General features: G+C 42.7%; 1 protein-coding gene across 2 annotated transcripts in view; it reads left to right on the plus strand.

Annotated features, from left to right (window-relative positions):
• The window catches only part of AGMAT (agmatinase), a 41,692-nt gene that overhangs the window by 2,650 nt on the left and 14,350 nt on the right, over window positions 1–24,692 (plus strand). Inside the window, exons 1-2 of one of the 2 annotated variants that reach the window (XM_059875598.1) lie at window positions 7,590–10,549; window positions 19,697–19,743. In XM_059875598.1, coding sequence (XP_059731581.1) covers window positions 19,721–19,743 — 23 coding nt within the window. In that variant the 5' untranslated portion in view covers window positions 7,590–10,549; window positions 19,697–19,720. Of the gene's footprint in view, window positions 1–7,589; window positions 10,550–19,696; window positions 19,744–24,692 lie in introns of those variants that run through there. The other variant, XM_010813452.4, reaches the window with a different exon arrangement.

Genomic DNA, 24,692 nt, shown 5'->3' on the forward strand with positions numbered 1-24,692 from the left:
AATCTGAATTTGGCAATAAGGAGTTCATGACCTGAGTCACAGTCAGCTCCCGGTCTTGTTTTTGCTGACTGTATAGAGCTTCTCCATCTTTGGCTGCAAAGAATATAATCAATCTGGTTTCGGTGTTGACCATCTGGTGATGTCCATGTGTAGAGTCTTCTCTTTTGTTGTTGGAAGAGGGTGTTTGCTATGACCAGTGCGTTCCCTTGGCAGAACTCTATTAGCCTTTGCCCTGCTTCACTCTGTACTCCAAGGCCAAATTTGCCTGTCACTCCAGGTATTTCTTGACTTCCTACTTTTGCATTCCAGTCCCCTATAATGAAAAGGACATCTTTTTTGGGTGTTAATTCTAGAAGGTCTGGTAGGTCTTCATAGACCCGTTCAGCTTCAGCTTCTTCAGCATTACTGGTAGGGGCATAGACTTGGATTACTGTGATATTGAATGGTTTGCCTTGGAAAGAACAGAAATCATTCTGTCATTTTTGAGATTGCATCCACGTACTGCATTTCGGACTCTTGTTGACTATTATGGCTACTCCATTTCTTCTAAGGGATTCTTGTCCATAGTAGTATATACAATGGTTTTCTGAGTTAAATTCACCCATTCCAGTCAATTTTAGTTTGCTGATTCCTAAAATGTCAATGTTCACTCTTGCCATCTCCTGTTTGACCACTTTCAATTTGCCTTGATTCATGGACCTAAGATTCCAGCTTCCTATGCAATATTGCTCTTTACAGCATTGGACTTGACTTCCATCACCAGTCACACCCATAACTGACTCCATTCTTTTTGGAGTTATTTCTCCACTGATCTCCAGTAGCATATTGGGCACTTACCGACCTGGGGAGTACAAGGGCTAGTATTTCTGCAGACTTTTTGCCTTTCCCTGAGGGTCATGTTATGGCTCACTGCCTCCACTCCGTGCATTTTTTTCTTGTTCAAGCAAGGGCTTGTCCAGAAGTACCCCCTGCAGGTTTTTGCTTACATCTGGTTGGAACTGTGTCACACAGATGCAGGAAAAGGCCAGGAAAATTGAGTGTCTCTGGCCAATCGCTCTGACTCAGAGTCCTTCCTTGTGGTGCTCTCTCTGTTCAGCCAAGATAGATTCCAGCAAGGAGGATTTTGGGAGTTTGATAGGACATGTGGTGTCTCCTTTTGACCTTTCCCGAGTTCTTCCAGTTGGTGGTGCCTTGTTAGTTCTGTGTTCCTTACCTCATGGACTGTAGCTTGCCAAGCACTTCTGTTCATGGGGATTCTCCAGGTAGGAATACTAGAGTGGGTTGCCATGCCCTCCTCCAGGGGATCTTCCCAACCCAGGGATCAAACCCAGGTCTCCCACATTGAAGGCAGTTTCTTTACCTTTTGAGCCACCAGGGAAGGCTCCTTACTAGGACCTCCTGTTACAAAACAACTCATGCAAATTATTACTATGGTGCCTGGACAGGGTGGGCAGTTTCAGTCCAGTGTTCCCTGTAACATCTCTACCGGCTCCAAGTGTAACCAGTATCCTGATTTTTAACAACATAGTTTTAGTTTGCTTGTTTTTCTACCACAAGTAAGTGGACTCACACAGCATGTAGTCTTGGGTGTGCCTTTCACGCAGCATTAAGTGGGTTTTGTCCACATCATTGCATATAATTATAGCTTGTACATTCTCATTGCTGTATAACATTTTGTTTGAGGACTATACCACCATTTATCCATTCTGTGACTGATGGGCATTTGAGTGGATACATTTATCCCTGAACCATTTTGTTCTTCAAAATTTGCAACCGAAAGAATCCTAACCAATATAAGCCCACAGCTTTTCACCAATTAGCTCCTTTCCCTCTTGGGTCTCACCCCTTTTGGACTCTGCTAAGTTGTCCCCTGGAATCTGACTCCTCCCACTTCTCTCACTCTGCTCTTTGAGATGGACTTTGCACCTCTGCTACTTGTGCCTGAAAATAGCTTCATACATCTCTGGTTCTGAATTCTAAGGTAGGATGGAGTAGTGTGGACAAGGCCTAGACAAGCAGGGCTACCAAGAAGTCCCATGATCATTGCTGTGAGTCAGTTCAGTTCAGTTCAGTCACTCAGTCGTGTCCGACTCTTTGTGACCCCATGAATCGAAGCACTCCAGGTCTCCCTGTCCATCACCAACTCCCGGAGTTCACCCAGACTCATGTCCATCGAGTCAGTGATGCCATCTAGCCATCTCATCCTCTGTCGTCCCCTTTTCCTCCTGCCCCCAATCCCTCCCAGCATCAGAGTCTTTTCCAATGAGTCAACTCTTCACAGGAGGTGGCCAAAGTACTGGAGTTTCAGCTTTAGCATCATTCCTTCCAAAGAAATCCCAGGGCTGATCTCCTTCAGAATGGACTGGTTGGATGTCCTTGCAGTCCAAGGGACTCTCAAGAGTCTTCTCCAACACATAGTTCAAAAGCATCAATTCTTCGGCACTCAGCCTTCTTCACAGTCCAACTCTCACATCCATACATGACCACGGGAAAAACCATAGCCTTGATTAGATGAACCTTTAGACCCTTGCAAATGATTGACACTTACCAAATGCTCATTTTGTGCCAGACACTCGTCTAAGTGTGCTATGTGGGTTGAGTCATTTAATCCTCACAAAAATCCTTTGAGGTATTACCTCCATTTTACAAATGAAGAAACTGAGGCAGAGAGAGGACAGTCACTTGCCCAAGTACACACAAATAGTAAATGGCTGCTCCAAAGCCAGGCAATCTGATTTGGGTAATCAGTGTTTTTTTGAACTGAACTGATGGAGACCATTTTTAAAGTCTTTATTAAATTTGTTACAATATTGCTTCTGTTTTATGTTTTGGTTTTCTGGCTGTGAGGCATGTGGGATCTTAGCTCCCTCACCAGGGATCAAACCCATACTCTCGGCATTGGAAGGCCAAGTCTTAATCACTGGATCACCAGGGAAGGCTGCAGTCCACAGTTTTAACCATTATTTTTTACACTGCTGCTTGTGAGACCTCTTTTTATCATTCTAAAAGCCCTCAGAGAGGACTTCCCTGGTGGTCCAGTGATTCAGTTCAGTTCAGTCGCTCAGTCGTGTCCAACTCTTTGGGACACCATGGACTGCAGCACGCCAGGCCTCCCTGTCCATCACCAACTCCCGGAGTTCACCCAAACTCATGTCCACTGAGTCGGTGATGCCATCCAACCATCTCAGCCTCTGTCATCCCCTTCTCCTCCTGCCTTCACTCTTTCCCAGCATCAGGGTCCAGTGATTAAGACTCCTCATTCCCAATGCAGGGGACCCAGGTTAGATCCCTGGTCAGGGAACTAGATCCCATATGCCACAACTAAGACCCTGCAGAGACAAATAAATAAATATTATTTTTTTAAAAAGCCCTCAGAGAAAGGAACAATTAGTATTCATTCTCACTTCGTGGATAAGGAAGAAACAGGTATGGGAATTTTAAATAATTTACCCAAGTTCTCTCAGCTAGTGAGTGGCAGATTCTCCAAAGTGGAAGAAACTTGAAGAATGAAAACAACTTGAATAGAACACAAACGCTGTACCTGTACTTTAAAGGTGGGGACAACTTGCTGTCCTCCAAAACCCTGACTTTCCTCACTGTTTTGTCACTGCCAGCAAGTTGCTGTCTATGACTATTGAATAGATTCTTACCTAATTCTTCTGTCCTAGAAATAACAAATCAGTAAAGGTATCTACCTTAGTTGATTTTTGAAATTCCACACAATAGGGATTAAATCTCCCAAGTACTGTAAGTACTGGAGAAGGCGATGGCACCCCACTCCAGTACTCTTGCCTGGAAAATCCCATGGATGGAGGAGCCTGGTAGGCTACAGTCCACGGGGTCGCGAAGAGTCGGACACAACTGAGAGACTTCACTTTCACTTTTCACCTTCATGCGTTGGAGAAGGAAATGGCAGCCCACTCCAGTGTTCTTGCCTGGAGAATCCCAGGGACAGGGGAGCCTGGTGGGCTGCCGTCTATGGCATGCCGTCTATGGGGTCAGAGTCGGACACGACCGAAGTGACGTAGCAGCAGCAGCAACTGTAAGTACTTTTTCAATAGTGGTGGGTGCCTTTTTTTTTTTTTTGGCTTAAACATTGGAAAAGACCCTGAAATGCCAATACTTTGGCTACTTGATGCGAAGAGCTGACTGATTGGAAAAGACCCTGATGCTGGGAAAGATCGAAGGCAAGAGGAGAAGCGGGGGACAGAGGATGAGATGGTTGGATGGTATCACTGACTTGATGGACATGAGTTTGAGCAATCTCTAGGAGCTGGTGATGGACAGGGAAGCCTGGCACGCTGCAGTCCATGGGGTTACAAAGAGTTGGACATGACTGTGCAACTGAACTGAACATTTAATTCTCATAGCTCTGGAGGTTGGGAAGACCAAGATCAAGGTGCTGACAAACTTGGTGTCTGGTGAGGGTGGTTGCATTTAAAAAAAATAAAGCTCTTTAAAACTTACCCTCCTGGGACTTCCCTGATAGTCGTCGCTAAGACTCTTGCTCCCAATGAAGGGGGCCCAGGTTCAACTAGAACTAAATCCCACATGCTGCATCTAAGACTCAGAGCAGCCAAATAGATAAACAATGAATTAATTTAAAAACAAACCCCAAAATAACCTTACTGTCCTTATCAGCTCCTGGCTGCTCAGAGAGGCCTGTCTTGCCTTATTTTTCCTGGCATGTTAGCTGATAGCAGATGGTGGTGCTCCATTCTACTCATTTTACATTAGCACAAAACCTGTTTCGGTTTCCTGTTTCTTAGGCTGGGATCATGTGCATATGTATAATGCAATGCCTCCTTCCTTTCCCACTTATCTTTCCTAAAATCTGATAGCGTTTCCAGTCCCACTACATTCTAGGTCAACTCTTCCTCCTTTCTGATGCACCTTGTACTCACTGGGCTATCAAAACATTTCAGGTAATTATGGCTGTAATTTCAAGCACCATAATTTGCCTACTCAGAGGTTTGGATCTAGAGATCAATATGTACTTTGATTACCAGATTCAGCCCTGGGCAAAGCCACAAAATAGGCCAAAGTTTGTCCTTGGCAAGCTCAACTTTATACTCCTTCCTTGGCTCCTGAATGTTCTCCCCAATTGTTTCTCTTACTTCTCACGTGTTCCTGCTTTCTTCACTTGCCTTTTCAAAACTTGCTCTTAAGAAAGGATTTAGGATTTAGACCAATTCACACTAAGGTAGTAGTGACAGCAGAAACTCAAAATAATCTCTCTTAGGCTATTTGCATTTTAACCAGGGGTAAGTTGTTAGCTGCAGATTTCTCAGCTTCAGGGAACTTGTTGGGGAAGGTCAATTTTCCCAAGAGCCTTCTGGATTGACACAAATCTACTTTACATACTCTGTTGACAGATGAGCTGGGCCTTGCTCATCTATCCTTGATATATCTAGTTCAGTACTCACTTTGGCAGTTAAACTACTTTTTTCTATTTTTCCTTCCTCTTCAAGAAACTCTTGGTTTTACAGGAAAAACGTGAGTATCTTTCTTCTTAGGACACCACATTAAAATTGTGGAGGAATCCTAGGTGTCATGGCTAAGAGTGTAGAGCCAACTGTCAGATATGAAGTTGATACAAAGCATTCTGAGGGTGGGCACTGCCAATGTCAGAATAGTTGCAACACTGTGGATATGTTCCAAAGTCCTTTAGCCATCAAAGCAGCCTTGATCCACTCAGCATAATCAGTAGTAGAACCTTACTGGACATAAACTGTTTATTCATTTCTGCAGCAAAGGATTATTAACACCTACTGCATGCCAGACATTGTTCTAGGAACTAGTGGTGGTACAGCAGGGAACAAGATGAAGTGCACATTCACATGTAGCTTACATTCAGTAGAGGGTAGCAGACAACATATAGAATGTGTAAACTGGTGATAAGTACTACAGACAACAAAAAAAGCTAGCAGTGAATAGGGAGAATTGGGGAGGGAATGGGGAATTGGGGCACACTTTGCTACTTTACACAGGCTTTCTGGTCACAGAAAGTCGGTCTTATAAGGTGACATCTGAGCAGATGAATTAAGTGAAAGCATACATCATGTGGACACCTGTGTCATTCAGCTAAGGTAATAGGAAGTGTAAAGACCTAAACACAGAGGCATACTTGCCCTGTTCAAGAAACATGAGGAATAGCACTTTTGGAGGTGCCTTCCCAAGAAGGGATCCAAGAAGTGGATAGGAGCACAAGGGACCAGATCATGTGATAGGTAATTGAAAGGACTTTGGCTTTTGTTTTTTAAATTTTTCACTCATTTTTATTTACTTGGCTGTTTTGCTGGAAGTTTTATTTTAGTTTTAAGTTTGAAGGATTTATCATTACACACAATAAAAAATTTCAATCTTTATAATAGAGGATTACTTGACTTAATTTCAATATAGTCATTAAAAGAAGAGAAACAAAAAAAAAATAAGAGAAACAGGAACAATAGAAACAAGTAACAGCACATATATCACCAAATTGAGCTGACCAACATCCATACTTGAACAGCACTAGGAAGTCCCTCCTTAATGGCAATCTGGAGTCCCAGCTGGGAAAAGGTCCCAGGCAGGACATGTTGTGACATGTCCACTCCATGGGTGAGACCTCAAACTGCAGTTTGGAGGGGCTCCTTCTTATAATCCCAGGCCACAAAATGATATCATCATCAGTTTGTGCACAAAAATGCAACTCTGGTTTTACTTTAACTCTTTCACAATGCTGTTTGTTTCACCTTGTGAGTCACTAGATTTTCCAGACAATTCCAAGACCCATTCCTTTTTTAAAAATCTAAAGCCACCTGACTTGCTGTGCTTACAGGCAGACATGGAATCTGGTCAGTATCAAGGCAGGCCAAAGACCTGCTTTCCTGCTTCTGAAGCCTGAAAGAGACTTCATTTTAATTTCCCTAACAGGGTCTTAGTTGTAGCATGTGGGGTATTTTGTTACAGCATTTAAACGTTCCATTGAGGCATGTGGGATCTAGTTTCCTGACAGGGATTGAACTCAGGCCCCTGCATTGGGAGTTTGGAGTCTTCCTCACTAGACCACCAAGGAAAGCCCAAAAAGGACCTTGGCTTTTTACTGACTGAAACATGAAGCCACTGGAGCTTGTTTGGCAAAGAAGTGACATGTTGTGACATGCATGTTAAAAAAAATCACTTTGGCTGACGTGTGAAGGAATGCAAGAATAGACAAGTTAGAAAGCTATTGCAATAACTCAAGTGAAACATCATAGGGGATCTGACCAGGGTGGTAGCTGTGAAGGTAGGGGAAAGTGGAGATAATCAGATTCTAAATTCATTTTGAAGGTAAAGCCAACAGGACTTGTTGATGCATTGGATAGGGGGTATGAAAGAAGACTCAAAAGACTACAGTATGTAAAGTAGGTAAAGTACTTTAAAGCCCTCTCTGCTTGCTAGAGGCAAATTTATTACAATGAAAGGATAGCCAACAACCTCCTGGGCAGTTTTTAAAAAGAAGACCTGGGCCATCCCTGTTATTTTCTCAAGTCCCTTTCATAATCAACGTTTTTGTTTTGTTTTGCCAGGCCTCACTGGCCTTTGGAAGGGGTGGAGAAGGTGGAGTGGGGGGGTGGGGGCTGGGAAAAGGCTGTCCACACATCCTGATCTGCATGCCGGGGACTTAACACTTCATGAACTGACGTGTGGATAACTAGGTTCAATCTCCTCACTCACGAAAAGCTGATTTAGTTCTCTAAACTCACAAGGTAATTCTACCTTTTCAATAACTACTTCGGCAAGACAATCTCCCCAACCCCGCCGCCCCCTTCCAAAAAAATACTCTCCTTGCCCCAGATGCAGTATCTCTTTCAACCAGAATTGAATATGCTTTCCAGTTCAATATCCTTTATGTCCCTAATTTTCACCCCTTATTTATCAAGAAACTTCTTGCCATCCTAACATTTGCTGGTCTTAAACCAGTTGGTCAGAACTTTGTGTTTCAGAAGGCAGATTTCAGCCATCTAACGAGCCTAAGAGGAAACGCTCCTGCACGACCAAACTAGCCTAACGCAGGTAATTTAGAACCGTTTCATCGCTCTACTACAGAAAAGGCTCAACTGGTGGTTGCGTTTCTCTTCGGTCAGGGCAGTCAAAGCCAGGATGTCCTACAAGACCAGGGCTAAAACCCCAGGAGACTCCCCTGCTGCCGCCATCTCCACGTCCGCCGTCCCAGAGCCCAGCAGAAAGGCGCCGGCGCCGCATCACGTGCCTGCAGCGTAATCTCCCAGTGGCCAGTGGTGCCTCATACATGACTCGCCCGACCAATGCTTGGCGTCCGCGCTCCAGGCTCCTCGTTGCTAGGTGACCTCAGCCACTGCTGGTTTGCAGTGCTTGGCTGGTAGCGGTGGAAACTTCAGACCCGGCTCAGTCTCTTCGCCGCGCCAGTCCCTGCGAGGGTCTTTTGCTACGGATGCTTTCTCTCCGGCGGGAGCCTAAATGGCGCCCCCCGCCCCCCACCTCCTTCCGCTTTCGAGGCTTGAACCCAGGCGTCCGAATATCCGCTATCAAGCGGGCTCCGGTTCCTTAGGGCTCGGTGCCCCCTCGGCTAAGAGAACCGGCGCAGACTCTAGTTCCAGCAAGGGTGTGACTGAGGCAGTGACTAGCTGAGAAACTAGTGCCTGGTCGTTGTCTAAGGCGTGGCTTCCTGCAGCTTTCTTTGTGGCTTATGTGAAGATTTAGGCTTGTTGCTTTGGCCAGAAAAGGGAAATTGGAACTTTGTGTGCTCTGCTTCCCTGAAATGATTGTTTCTTGAGTACTTGTGGAGTGAAGGATAACAGATTTCGATTTTTTAAAAAGTGTGTTTGTGTGTATGAAAGTGAAAGTTACTCAGTCGTGTCTGACTCTTTGCGAACTCATGGACTGTATAGTCCGTGGAATTCTCCAGGCCAGAATACTGGAGTGGGTAGTCTTTCCTTTCTCCAGGGCATCTTGCCAACCAGGTGATCGAACCCAGGTCTTCCGCTTTGTGGGCAGATGCTTTACCAGCTGAGCCACAAGGGAAGCTCCAAAATGCTGGAGTGGGTAGCCTATTATCCCTTTTCTAGCGGGTCATCCCGACCCAGGAATCCAACCGGGGTCTCCTGCATTGCAGGCAGATTCTTTACCAACTGAGGTATCAGGGAAGCCCATATATATATTTTTTTGACTTTTGACTTGAATATGTCAAAATTTTCAAGTTTATATGTCTTTTATTTTAAAAAAGAATCTCTTGCCTTTGAGATTTCTGATAACACTGGCAGTCTTTTTGCTGTTGAGCATTTTAATCCAGAAATACTGTGGTGTGCTTGGAATTTGTATATACCTCACTGCACGACTGAGCGACTTCACTTCACTTCATTGCTTATTAGAAAGTTTGATGTTTCGTGCGCTCACTCAGTTGTATCTGATTCTTTGTGACATGGATTGTTGCTCGGCAGGCTTCTCTGTGCATGGAATTCTCCAGGCGAGAATGCTGGAGTGGGTTGCCATTTCCTCCTCCAGGGGATCTTCCTGACCCAGGAATTGAACCCATGTCTCCTGTGTGACATGGGTTCAATCAAGTGAACCCCTGTCTCCTACATCTCCTGCACTGAAGGCAGATTCTTCACTGCTGAGCCATTGGGGAAGATTTTTTTTTGATATTTCATATTAGGTACAGATAATATGTATGATATGATATCTCATATATACCTAATATGAATGAAATAACTAAATTCAGTCCATATATAAATTAGGTTGATATTTCATATGTACCTAGTTTATATGTACCTAATTTATATTTGGACTTGGCTTCACTTATTTCATTCTAATCATCCACTTGTGGAATAAGATGGGGAGATTTCTCTAACCTTTTTTTTCTTTTTTGTCATGCCTAAGGAAACATGACCAGAAAAACTATTTGTCAGACATCAGTCCTTCTCAAGGTTGAATGTGTATAGAAACCATTTTGGGGATCTTGTTAAAATGCATAGGGTGAATCTTCAGGTCTGCAGCAGGGCCTGAGAGTTTTTGCATGTCCTGAAAGCTCCCAAGTGCAGAGGATGCTGTTGGCCTGATGCACAATTCGAATAGTAATGGTCTTGCTACTGCTACTGCTAAGTCACTTCAGTCGTGTCCGACTCTGTGCGACCCCATAGACGGCAGCCCACCAGGCTCCCCCGTCCCTGGGATTCTCCAGGCAAGAACACTGGAGTGGGTTGCTATTTCCTTCTCCAATGCATAAAAGTGAAAATGAAAGTGAAGTTGTTCAGTCGTGTTCGACTCTTAGCGACCCCATGGACTGCAGCCTACCAGGCTCCCCATCCATGGGATTGTCCAGGCAAGAGTACTGGAGTGGGGTGCCATTGCCTTCTCTGAGTAATGGTCTTAGGTAATTGCTATTTCTAGTTACTGGCACAATTGCCTCCTTTCTGTATCTGATTTTATGCCAAAGCAACAATTTCATAACATTTGTGAGCTTTCAGTTACATATGAAGAGAAAATCGTAGGATGGAAATGACCAATAGCAGACAGTCTACATGGAATCTCCATTCAGTACTCATTTCAGGTATTTTCTTAGTTTGACGTTCCAAGGATTTAAAAACTTTTCGTTGTTAAAAAGACTTTTAAATAGAGAAGGTGAAATTTCTTCTGGCATGGAAGGACGTCCCATTGACTCACCAAGCATTCCCAGTCCTTTGTTTCTGTTAAAAGCTTCATCAAATTAGAGCACATCTGCAGTTCTGAACAGAGACACTAGGCAGTAAAGACTAGCCAGTTAATGCTTCAGTTAAAAGTGAAGAAACTTTAAATGGTATAGGAACAATTAGATATCCAGGAACGCAGCACAATGATTTATAGAACTGATGGGGCTTCATATGTGTGAAAATTAATGGAAATCATCATATTGTCACTAATGAAAGATTTGAATGTCCCAAGTAGGTTCTTTGACTCAGGTTTTGGTGCTGTGGTTTCCGTAACGTTTTCTGTGCTTGGGGTTTATTGAGCTGGAAAATTTTTGACCAGTCTTTCTTCATATACTTCTCTGACCATGTCTCTCCTTTGAAGTCTCCCAAGTACACATGTATTAATTAGGCTACTGCAATTTGTCCTATAGCTTAATGATGTTCTGTCCTTTTTTAAAAATTTTTTCTTTATTTCATCAAACTTGTTTTCAAGTTTACTAATTTTTTTTGGGGGGGAGCAATGTTTAATCACCATTAATCCTATTCAGTGTGATCTTAATCTCAGAATCGTAGTTTTCCCAAAGCATGATGACTAAAGTACCTTGTTTACCCAGAGGAGATCTCTCCACATTGTGCTAAAGTACTCTGCCTCGTTGAACAGTTTTATTGGCAACTTGGATGAAGTCAAGGAGAAGCAAGCTTATTAAATGTTTAGCTGACACAGAATGAGGAGATTGCACTGAGTCAGCTGATAGGAACAAGTTTCACAGAGATCGAGACAGGTTAGAATGATGAATTGAAATGAACAAGATGAAATATAGACTCCATAGTTAAGTTTCAAAGAGTTTGATGCACCAAATAAGGGAAGTATGAGTTCATGGATGAAAAATGATCAGATCAGATCAGATCTGTCACTCAGTCGTGTCCAACTCTTTGTGACCCCATGAATCACAGCACCCCAGGCCTCCCTGTCCATCACCAACTCCCGGAGTTCACTCAGACTCACGTCCATCGAGTCAGTGATGCCATCTAGCCATCTCATCCTCTGTCGTCCCCTTCTCCTCCTGCCCCCAATCCCTCCCAGCATCAGAGTCTTTTCCAATGAGTCAACTCTTCACATGAGGTGGCCAAGGTACTGGAGTTTCAGCTTTAGCATCAGTCCTTCCAAAGAAATCCCAGGTCTCTTCTCCTTCAGAATGGACTGGTTGGATCTCCTTGCAGTCCAAGGGACTCTCAAGAGTCTTCTCCAACACCACAGTTCAAAAGCATCAATTCTTCCGTGCTCAGCCTTCTTCACAGTCCAACTCTCACATCCATACATGACCACAGGAAAAACCATAGCCTTGACTAGACGAACCTTTGGTGGCAAAGTAATGTCTCTGCTTTTGAATATGCTATCTAGGTTGGTCATAACTTTCCTTCCAAGGAGTAAGCATCTTTTAATTTCATGGCTGCAGTCACCATCTGTAGTGATTTTGGAGCCCAGAAAAATAAAGTCTGACACTGTTTCCACTGTTTCCCCATCTATTTCCCATGAAGTGGTAGAACCCGATGCCATGATCTTCGTTTTCTGAATGTTGAGCTTTAAGCCAACTTTTTCACTCTCCACTTTCACTTTCATTAAGAGGCTTTTGAGTTCCTCTTCACTTTCTGCCATAAGGGTGGTGTCATCTGCATATCTGAGGTTATTGATATTTCTCCCGGCAATCTTGATTCCAGCTTGTGTTTCTTCCAGTCCAGCGTTTCTCATGATGTACTCTGTATATAAGTTACATAAACAGGGTTACAAAATACAGCCTTGACGTACTCCTTTTCCTATTTGGAACCAGTCTGTTGTTCCATGCCCAGTTCTAACTGTTGCTTCCTGACCTGCATACAGATTTCTCAAGAGGCAGATCAGGTGGTCTGGTATTCCCATCTCTTTCAGAATTTTCCACAGTTTATTGTGATCCACACAGTCAAAGGCTTTGGCATAGTCAATAAAGCAGAAATAGATGTTTTTCTGGAACTCTCTTGCTTTTTCCATGATCCAGCGGATGTTGGCAATTTGATCTCTGGTTCCTCTGCCTTTTCTAAAACCAGCTTGAACATCAGAAAGTTCACGGTTCACATATTGCTGAAGCCTGGCTTGGGGAATTTTGAGCATTACTTTACTAGCGTGTGAGATGAGTGCAATTGTGTGGTAGTTTGAGCATTCTTTGGCATTGCCTTTCTTTGGGATTGGAATGAAAACTGACCTTTTCCAGTCCTGTGGCCACTGCTGAGTTTTCCAAATTTGCTGGCATATTGAGTGCAGCACTTTCACAGCATCATCTCTCAGGATTTGGAATAGCTCAACTGAAATTCCATCACCTCCACTAGCTTTGTTCGTAGTGATGCTTTCTAAGGCCCACTTGACTTCACATTCCAGGATGTCTGGCTCTAGGTGAGTGATCACACCATTGTGATTATCTGGGTCGTGAAGATCTTTTTTGTACAGTTCTTCTGTGTATTCTTGCCATCTCTTCTTAATATCTTCTGCTTCTGTTAGGTCCATACCATTTCTGTCCTTTATCGAGCTCATCTTTGCATGAAATGTTCCTTTGGTATCTCTGATTTTCTTGAAGAGATCCCTAGTCTTTCCCATTCTGTTGTTTTCCTCTATTTCTTTGCAGTGATCACTGAAGAAGGCTTTCTTATCTCTTCTCACTATTCTTTGGAACTCTGCATTCCGATGTTTATATCTTTCCTTTTCTTCTTTGCTTTTCGATTCTCTTCTTTTCACAGCTATTTGTAAGGCCTCCCCAGACAGCCATTTTGCTTTTTTGCATTTCTTTTCTATGGGAATGGTCTTGATCCCTGTCTCCTGTACAATGTCACGAACTTCATTCCATAGTTCATCAGGTGATTTTTTGATTGATTGCACACTCAATATAGATCACTACCATGACATATTTGTTAGAAAAGGGAGACAGAAAAGTTTTTGCATTTTATATTGTATATATAAATCATCCAAAATAAAGGAGATAATTATTCCTCCCCTGTAAATTTTTCATCTCTAAAAGTTCAATTATAATCTTTTTATAGCTCTCATGACTCTACTCATACTTACCATTTTGAACATATGAAATATAGCTCTAATAACAATTTTAATGTCTTTGCTGCTAATTCTAACATCTGTGTCATCTCTGAGTCGGTTTTTACTGATTGTCTCCTCATTATAGATCACATTCTCCTGTCCCTGCATAGTTGATACTTGTTGGGATGCTAGATATTGTATGTTTTACCTAGTTCAGTGCTAGATACATTGAGTTGGCCAGAAAGTTCGTTTAGTAAGATCTTACGGGAAAAAACCTGAACTGATCTTAGTTCCCCAGCCAAGGATCCAACCCACGCCCCCTGCAGTGCAAGTGCAGTGTCCTAACCACTGGACTGCCAGCCAGGGAATTCCCAGTGCTGGATATTTTTGTATTCCTATACAACTTGAACTTTGTTCTGGGATGTAGTTATTTTAGAAATAGTTTCTTTTGGGTTTTGCTTTTAAGATTTGTTAGACAGGCACAGAGCAGTGTTAACTCTGGGACTGATTATTCCCCTGAGGCAAGACCTCCAGTGACCTATAAACTATGATTTTTTTTTCTTTTAGTTTTCTGGCAGTGCCATGCAACTTGTAGGATCTTAGCTCCCCAACCAGGGATCAAACCCAGGATCCGGCAGAGAAGGCCCCAAGTCCTAACCACTGGGCGACCAGGGAATTTCCATAATTATGATTTTTTCTAATCTGGTTAGTGGGAATGGGCACTATTCCCAGCTGGCTGTAAGAGTCAGGCACCTTTCCCTCCAATCCTTTCAAGTGGTTCTTTTCCCAGCCTTAGGTAATTTTTCTTAACGCACAGGTACTAAGCAGTATCTGGGTGAAGAAATCTCGGGTTCTGTCTCTCTGAACTGCTCCCCCTTCTCTGTTACTCTGTCCCACGCAGTCCCTAGACTCAGGTCTGTATGCCTGACTCAGGACTTCTCTGAGCTCTGCCTCAGTTTTCCTTTGCTGTTCTGTAGCCTGGAAACTCAGGCAGTGCTGGGGCAGTACCAGGGCTCACCTCATTTATTCCTTTTTTGGGGAGTACTGTCCTTTGTGGTCTGATGTCCAGTGTATTAAAAAAAGCCATTGCTTCATAGTTTATTTCTCTTTTGGTTGTTGTAGCTGGGACTCTAAGTCTGGTCCCTGTTTCTCCATCCTGATTTCTGGAAATGTAAGTCCAAATATCACACTAATTTTATCACTTTTATCACTCAAACCCATTAAATACTGAAATTCTTAACTTGCATAATGTTGAACTCACATCCAGTTGATTCCAGGAGAGGACAACTATTCTCTTGTTTTTATATTCCTACAGACTTAACCAATAGCCTGGCACTTGGCTGACACTCAGTAAAAGCTGGAGTGATGAATAAACTATTTTGAGCAAACAGCTGTCCATCAGCTTATGGTGTATTCTTCCAACATTTGTTGATGGGCTTTTGCAATTTTCTTCTTGCCTGCCAGTAGCAAATGAAAGCTAGGCAAAATGGAAATTTCTGGGACTTGTTATTTATGATTGTAATTATCTGCAAAAATGTGCCCTTTAAAAAGCTTATTAACAGGCATGAGGGAAGTTTTGGGGGTGATGAAAGTGTTCTAGATCTGGGTTGTAGTATGGTTTGCGCAAGTTTATAGAATAAATAATTGATTTATACACTTAAAGATAGATGAATTTTTTGGCACATAAATTACACCTAAATAAAAAATTAAAAAAAAACTTATCTTGACGATTTCCAAGACATTTTAAAGTTAAAAAAGGAAGTTGCCAACTACTTTATATAAGCTAAATCGTTTCGATAGTTTCAAAAGCCTAATATGCACTGAAAGATAACCTTGATTGGGTAGGGGTAGACTATAGTGGACTTTTATTTTGTACCATACACATTACTTTTGTATTAAGAAAAAAAGATTTTAAAAGGAAGATTGCATTTTTTTCATTAGAAAATCAAGTAAAGGGCAAAAGAAAAAACATTTGACTCATCCACAGGGCAGTGGAGGCTGTAAGATTAGAAATCAGAAAGCCTGATTCTAATTCTTGTTCTGTTTTTTGAACTCCAGGCTAGGACAATTTTGGGGGGTGGGGGGAGGGGAGAGATGCTACACACAAGGCTTGTGGGATCTTAGTTCCCCAACCAGGGATCAAACCCAGGACAGCAGTGAAAGCACCAAGTCTTAACCACTGGACCACCAGAGAATTCCCTAGGACAGATTATTAGCCACTGGCTATTGTTCCAGAAGAGAGGAGTAATTGGTGTTAAATTTTTTTCTATTGTTTGAAAGGAGGATAGAGACACTTTTTTTTTTTAAATTTTTATTGGAGTATAGTTGCTTTACAAGTGTTGTGTTAGTTTCTACTGTACAGAAAGTGAAACAGCTATATGTATGTGTGAGCATGTGTGTTAGTTGCAACCCATTCCAGTATCCTTGCCTGGAAGATCCCATGGACAGAGGGGTGTGGCAGGCTACAGTCCAGTGGGTCACAAAGAGTCAGACACGACTGAACGACTAACACACACATTGTTCCAGAAACCAAGTTTAAGTAATGAAGTGAATATTTGGAGTCTGGATCTTAAGTGTCAAAAGTGGAGCTCTGAAACAAGCCCCATTCCAAGCTATGGAAATAATGTCAATACGGGGGAATCCTTTTATCCTCTGAGCTATCCAATAAATGATGAAACACCCTCCCTCTCAACTACTCTGACTGAAACCTTTGACATGTAAGATCATCTCTAATTTAGGATCCTAGGGAGGAAGTTGCTTTGTAATATACAGTGACATCACTGACTTACCACCTCACTTTCCTTATCAAATATAAAGTAATATATCTTATTTATTTTATAGAATAATAGGAAGGACAAGTGAGATAAAATATATCACATGTTGAATTCAGAAGGAAATTAGGATGTAAAAGCAAGTCATCATGAAACAGAATACTTGATCAAAACACTGATTTTGTATCATACATGCTTTATTTGTATGAGATCTCATCTGAACTTCAAGCATTGACCTTTATCCTCCAAACACATATATGAGGATGTTCTCCTGGGGTGAGTTACCTGGCATGAATTGGTTCATACATTTGTCTAAACAGCATTTTCCCATGTGTCCTAGAGCTCTGTGTCACTTTAGAACCTCAATTTTAAGCTATAGTCCCTTTGGTTGTTGTTCAGCCCCTAAGTCATGTCCAACTCTTTGTGACACCATGGAATACAGCACACTGGGTTTCCCTTGTCCTTCACTATCTCCCAGAGTTTGCTGAAACTCATCCATTGAGTCCGTGATGCCATCCAACCATCTCGACCTCTGTTGCCCACTTCTCCTCCTGCCCTCAGTCTTTCCCAGCATCAGGGTCTTTTCCAATGAGTTGGCTCTTCGCATCAGGTGGCCAAAGGATTGGAGGTTCAGGTTCAGCATCAGTCCTTCCAATGAATATTCAGGGTTGATTTCCTTTAGGATTGACTGGTTTGATCTCCTTGCAGTCCAAGGGACTCTCAAGAGTCTTCTCCAGCACCACAGTTCAAAAGCATCAGTTAAAAAAAAAAAGCATCAGTTCTTTGGCTCTTAGCCTTCTTTATGGTCCAACTCTCATATCCATACATGACTACTGGAAAAACCATAGCTTTTTTTGGCAAAGTGATGTCTCTGCTTTTTAATACACTGTCTAGGTTTGTCACAGCTTTCCTTCCAAGGAGCAAGCATCTTTTAATTTCATGGCTGCAGTCACCATCCACAGTGATTTTGGAGCCCAAGAAAATAAAATCTGTCACTGTTTCCACTTTTTTCCCTTCTATTTGCCATGAGCTTCAGCTGGTAAAGCATCTGCCTGCAATGCATGATAACTCAGTTCGATTCCCAGGTCTGGAAGTTCCCCTGGAGAAGGGATAGGCTACCCACTCCAGTATTCTTGAGCTTCCCTGGTGGCTTAGCTAGTAAAGAATCTGCCTGCAATGTGGGAGACCTGAGTTTGATCCCTGGGCTGGGAAGATCCCCTGGAGAAGGGAACAGTCACCCATTCCAGTATTCTTGCCTGGAGAATCCCATGAACAGGGGAGCCTGGCAGGCTACATACAGTCCATGGAGTCACAAAGAGGGACATGACTGAGCGACTTTCACTCACTTGCCATGAAGTGATGGGACTGGATGCCATGGTCTTTGTTTTTTGAATGTTGAGTTTTAAGCCAGCTTTTTCACTCTTGTCTTTCACCCTCATCAAGAGGCTCTTTAGTTCCTCTTTGCTTTCTGCCATAAGGGTGGTGTCATCTGCATATCTGAAGTTTTTGATGTTTCTCCAGACAATCTTGATTCCAGTTTGTGAGTCATCCAGCCAAGACATTTTGCATGATGTACTCTGCATGGAAGTTAAATAAGCAGGGTGACGATATACAGTCTTGTCCTACTCCTTTCCTAGTTTTGAACCACTCAGTTGTTCCATGACTGGTTCTAAAGTGTTGCTTCTTGACATGCATACAGGTTTCTCAGGAGGCAGGTTAAGTGGTCTGGTATTCCCATCTCTTTAAATATTTTCCACAGTTTGTTGTACTCCATACAGTCAAAGGCTTTAGAGTAGTCAATGAAGCAGAAGTAGATGTTTTTCTGGAATTCCCTTTAGCCGTCAATTATTGAGTGTTTAGCCTCACTAATAACTTGAGTCAGATCTATATACCCAGAGTATATAGTTTATAATTAATAATCAGCCCCCGCATTTGTTTAGTGCCTTTCTCTCTAAGGACCAGGTTGATGATATACTTTTAGATCTACATCATCATGAGGAAGTCTGAAAATGTTAGTTAGCTTTTACAGTCCCCACCCTGCAGATGAAGAGGAGCTATTCAGAGTCAGCTGACTTCTTAGGCAAAGAAGAACGCCATCTAAAAATGCACTGGAGACTGGCTGGGGCTTTGAAAAAATCTAAACATTTTCTTTAAGACAGAAATCAAATGGTGCATTGGGAGAGTAGCTTTGACATACATACACTACAGTGTGTAAAATAGATAGCTAGCGAGAAGTGGCTGAATGAACTTCCCAAGTGGCTCAGTGGTAAAGAATACACCTGCCAATGCAGGAGACATGGTTCGATCCCTGGTCAGGAAGAACCCCTAGAGGAGGAAATGGCAACACACTCCAGTATTCTTGCCTGGAAAATCCCACAGACAGAGGAGCCTGGTGGGCTACAGTCCATGTGGATGCAAAGAGTCAGACATGACTGAACAGCTGAGCATGCAAGCACAGCAAGCTGACTCTACAGCACAGGGAGCTCAGCTCAGTGATCTCTGATGACCTAGAAGGGTGGGATGGGGGCTGGGGGTGGAAGGGAAGCTCAAGAGGGAGAGGGCCATATTATGTGATTCATTTTGTTGTACAGCAGAAAGTAACAGAATATTGTAAAACAGTTATCCTCCAACAGTAAATCAAACGGTCTGAAGAGTATATTAAGATAGCCTGTTGTATTATCAAATTGTTGAGGTGTCCGGAGGAAACCTGCTTGACTAAATGACTCAAGCCATGTGTTACCTGATTGAGTGATTGAATGAGAGCTCTGTCCATTTCCTGAATTCTCCTGTCAAATGATTAAGCGGAAGTTTTCTGTGCCCTCTCCTGGCTTGACTTTGAAACTGCACAACAGATATATATTGCTTTGTTTCCCCTTCTCTTGCCTTAGGAGCCTCATTTTGGACTAGAAAGACAGAGAGGGGCCACTTTACTTGACATCTGGATAAAAGTGGTCAGATTAATCAAGCTTCCATTAAAGAAGCTGAATAGAGAGATAGAACAACCAATCTCGTGTTCAAATAGTAGATACTCTTTTCTGTATTCCAACAATGGAGGTAACTCCATTGTGAATTTGTAAAGTATTCCATGAAGCATTGTTGTGTGTAACAATATAGGTAAAATAAAGGGAAGAGTGGAGATTTGGACAAATTTTATTAAAAGCATTCTGAACATTTTCAAAATTATCTGTGTTTTTCTTTAGAGGCAGAGGACAAGGAAGGTCAAGATGAACGCTGATGACGTAACAAGGTGAGTGGCGTGTCCCAGAAAGCTCCAGCCAGGTGTCTCCGGGAAGCTGGAGTTGCTGCAGGGTCATTGCTGAGCCTCCACAAGCACAGACAAGTTCAGTGTGGACTTCTGTGTAACCCTTGCATCATCTGCTAGGCCAAAGGAAATCCACACAGGCAGCTCAAACGTACATGGTGTTTTTCTTACACGCTTTGGCTGCCATGCTTGTTTTTTGACTGAAATATTAATCACCCCAGAGCTGCTTTCTATGGCTTCCAGAAGATCTGTTCAGTCATTCAGTCAGTCACTCAGCAAACCAAACATACATTATATTACTGGGTTTTTACAAAGCACTGCCCTTGGAGGCCAGCCAAAAGGAAGAAGGAGACATCAGAACTTATAATTTACTAGAACAGTGCTTTGGAATCTTTTTCCTGTCATGGCATACATAGAAAATTATACAATTTTAACAACCAAAATGGGAAAAGCATTTGAAAAAGGATACATGTATATGTATAACTGTATCACTTTGCTGTACACTTGAAACTAATACAACATTGTTCATCAAATATACTCCAAAACAAAAATTAAAAAAAAAGAAAATTATACAATTTGTGTGTTCCACTGAGGTAAAGGGGAGGTAAGTGGAGGAGGGATTCAGGGGTATCTATATGGGATTTGGTTAAAAAAAATTATATTTTTTGGAGATCAAACCAGTCATTCCTAGAAGAAAACAATTCTGAATATTCATTGGAAGGACTGAAGCTGAAGCTCCAATACTTTGGCCACCTGCTGTGAAGAGCCAACTCATTGGAAAAGACCCTGATGCTGGGAAGGATTGAGGGCAGGAGGAGAAGGGGGTGACAGAGGATGACATGGTTGGATGGCATCAGCGATTCGATGGACATGAGTTTGAGCAAGCTCCAGGAGGCAGTGAAGGACAGGGAAGCCTAGTGTGGTGCAGTTCATGGGGTTGCAAAGAGCCAGACATCACTTACAGACTGAACAACAACAACAACACATACTGTATAATGATGATTTGAAAAATAAAATTATTAAGGACAGCATTAAATGTTGAGCTGATATAAAGTTTCCAAATAAAATACATTCCAAATTTTCACTTTCTTCTGTGAATGTAACTATTTTTTCTCTTATTTTATTTAAAAATTTTCTTTTGGATGTAACTATTTTTATTATTTTTAAAATTTATTTTTAATTCGAAGATAACTGCTTTACAATATTGTGTTGGTTTCTGCTGTACAGCAATGTGAGTCAGCTATCAGTTCAGTTCAGTTCAGTTCAGTTCACTTGCTCAGTTGTGTCTGACTCTTTGAGACCCCATGAATCGCAGCACGCCAGGCCTCCCTGTCCATCACCAACTCCCAGAGTTCATTCAAACTCATGTCCATTGAGTCGGTGATGCCATCCAGCCATCTCATCTTCTGTTGTCCCCTTCTCCTCCTGCCCCCAATCCCTCCCAGCATCAGGGTCTTTTCCAATGAGTCAGCTCTTCGCATGAGGTGGCCAAAGTATTGGAGTTTCAGCTTTAGCATCAGTTCTTCCAATGAACACCCAGGACCGATCTCCTTTAGAATGGACTGGTTGGATCTCCTTGCAGTCCAAGGGACTCTCAAGAGTCTTCTCCAACACCACAGTTCAAAAGCATCAATTCTTTGGTGCTCAGCTTTTTTCACAGTCCAACTCTCACATCCATACCTGACTGGAAAAATCATAGCCTTGACTAGATGGACCTTTGTTGGCAAAGTAAAGTCTCTGCTTTTTAATATGCTATTTAGGTTGGTCATGACTTTCCTTCCAAGGAGTAAGCATCTTTTAATTTCATGGCTGCAATCACTATCTGCAGTGATTTTGGAGCCCCCAAAAAATAAAGTCTGACACTGTTTCCACTGTTTCCCCATCTATTTCCCATGAAGTGATGGGACCAGATGCCATGATCTTAGTTTTCTGAATGTTGAGCTTAAAGCCAACTTTTTCACTCTCCTCTTTCACTTTCATCAAGAGGCTTTTTATATGTATATATATATCCCCTCTCTCTTGAGCCTCCTTCCCACCCCCCACCCATGAATGTAACTTTTCAGTATCAGGTTTTAAGCTTAAAATAGCTACTTGCAATAATGACCAGAACTTTTCCAGAAGGATGTCTTTAAGTTCTTGATAGCCATGAATAATTACTCAAATAGATAATAAAATTTAAAATGAAATTTCAACATTAAAAAATGTATAAAAGTTAAAATAGTTAAAGAAATGTCTTATTTTCTTTCGTTAAAATTGTCAATTGAAATTTCTTGTGATTCCATTAAGTGTATCTTGAATCCAATCAAACTGTTTCATGTCAAACATTTATAAATAATGACACCTGGTATTTGCCTGGTGGTTCAGTGGGGGCTGGTTACAGGGGGCCTGGTTTGATCCTTGGTCAGAGAATTAGATCCCATGTACAGGAACTAAAGATCCAGCCTGCCGCATCTACAGCCTGGCTCAGCCAAATAAATAAATATTAAAAATAATGGCACAGCTCTGTTTTAAAGCACATTCCTTCAGGGTTGATACCCACCTAGTATGTACTAGTATTCACTGTTAATGGTTAGCTGGCATCTGTTCTGATTGGTAATGTCTGTGCCATCTCAGATGTTAAGTATTTTTCACATTAACCTTGCCTATGTGTGCTTAGTCACTCAGTTGTGTTCAACTCTTTCCGACCCCATGGACTGTAGCCCACCAGGCTCCTCTGTCCATGGGATTTTCCAGCCAAGAATACTGAAGTGGGTTGCCATTCCCTTCTCCAGGGGATCTTCCTAACCCATGGATTGAACTCAGGTCTCCTGCATTGCAGGCAGATTCTTTACTGTCTGAGCCACCAGCCTTTGCCTATAAGCACTGTTAAAGCAGCCATCCTGACGTTAGCTTGGACACTGCTTGGACACCAGCCCAAAATGGACAGAAATATCTGATACCATGTGAAGACAGATTTGGGTCAGCCCTCTCGAGCTGCTGTGGCTGGAGTCCTCCAAGTCTCCTTGCCCCTCCATCCCTGACCACCTTGGGTTGGAGCTCCTCCTACTTGGCCCCTGGAACTCACTTCCTCTAGCAGGGCCCTGGACCCTTTCTGTAATGTGCAGCAATGCACTATGCTGCTCTGGCCTCTGAAGTTGGTGTCCAAGTGGTAACACATGGCAAGCAGCAAATACTGCTGACCTTCTGCCTACTTGTGGTGATTGCTAGGCAGGATGTCACACTCTGCTTTGCTTGGATTATCCCAAGGGGAGCTCTCCCCATGGGTTGCGTGTACCAAGAGGCTATTCTAGCTGGCAGGCCCAAGAGCCATGGGATCTTTATGTTGTATTTCACCTGTAACCTAATTGCAGTACACCCGTGTGCGATGACCATGGTTGGGAAACTCTGCAGCAGAGGAAACAGAACAGACAATGATGACACTACCTGTTATTTATCAATGCATGGTTTACAGTGCTTTCACAGTGGACCTCATTTATCCCTCATAAGAACATCCACTAAAAATTATCTTCCCATTTTACAGAGTAGGAAATAGATTTAGAAGAGTAAGTTGCTCAGGTTGACTTATGTTAAGTCCACCCTTCCCTGACTGGGGTGCCTCAAGGATGTACACATTGGTGGGCTGGGTTAAGTGATGAATTACTGGAGTGACAGCTTTACTTGAAAGTTTTGGGGGAAATTTTTTTGTTTTCTTGTTTTTTGGCTGCCCCTCAAGACTTGCAGGATCTCAATTCCTGAATCAGGGATTGAACCCAAGCCCTGGGGTGAAAGCCCAGAATCCTAACCATGAGGCCACCAGAGAACTCCCTGGGGAAAATTTAACTGGTAAATAATATAAAGTATTTGGGAATTCCCTGGTGGTCCAGTGTTTAGGACTCCGTGCTTTCACTGCTGAGGGTGTGAGTTCAATCCCTGGCTGGGGAACTGAGATCCTACAAGCTTTGTGGCCAAGAAAAATAAATAAAATATTTTTATGTTAAAATAAAGATGCGTTATCAAACGGAATGAAAACCTTGCACAAATCTGCACGATCAAACATGAAACACCAAAGAAATATTGTGCTTCACGGAAGGCTACTTTGAGGAAGGCCCCCAGACCTACAGGGGATGGGGATGAGTTTTGTCTTCTGCCAATGTTGGTAAAGAATCTACCTGCAATGTAGGAGGCCCTGGTTTGATTCCTGGGTTGGGAAGATCCTCTGCAGAAGAGATAGGCTACCCACTTCAGTATTGTTGGGCTTCCCTTGTGGCTCAACTGGTAAAGAATCTGCCTGCAATGGGGGAGACCTGGGTTCAATCCCTGGTTTGGGAAGATCCCCTGCAGAAGGGAAAGGCTACCTACTCCAGTACTCCAGTATTCTGGCCTAGAGAATTCCATGGACTGCATAGTCACATAGAGTCAGAGACTACTGAGAGACTTTCACCTTCAACGATGACTGAGGATACACTACTACTGCACCCAAGATTTTTTTAACCAGGAGTTCGAATGCTGCAACTAAAGTTCCTGCATGCCACCACTAAGACCAGGTACAGCCAAATAAAACAAACAACAAAAAATCCATCCCCAAAGGGAGTTAGCAAATGGGTGCCTGGAGCCCAGGGCTAGGATCTGGGTTGTGAATTATCTTCCCCTAGGTTCTGACTCTTTGTAACCCCAAGGACTGTAGCCCTCCAGGCCTCTGTCCATGGAATTTTCCAGGCAACAATATTGGAGTGGGTTGCTATTTCTTCCTCCAGGGGATCTTCCCCACCCAGGGATCAAACCTACGTCTCTTGCCTCTTCTGAAATGGCAGGCAGATTCTTTACCATTGCACCACGTGGGAAGCCTTAGATGAAAGTGAAAAAAAAGTAAAAGTGAAGTCACTTAGTCCAACTCTGTGCAACCCCATGGACTGTAGCCCACCAGGCTCCTCCATCCATGAGATTCTTCAGGCAAG

The sequence above is a fragment of the Bos taurus genome, chromosome 16, assembly GCF_002263795.3.
Source record: "Bos taurus isolate L1 Dominette 01449 registration number 42190680 breed Hereford chromosome 16, ARS-UCD2.0, whole genome shotgun sequence".
NCBI classification, from domain to species: Eukaryota; Metazoa; Chordata; class Mammalia; order Artiodactyla; family Bovidae; genus Bos; species Bos taurus.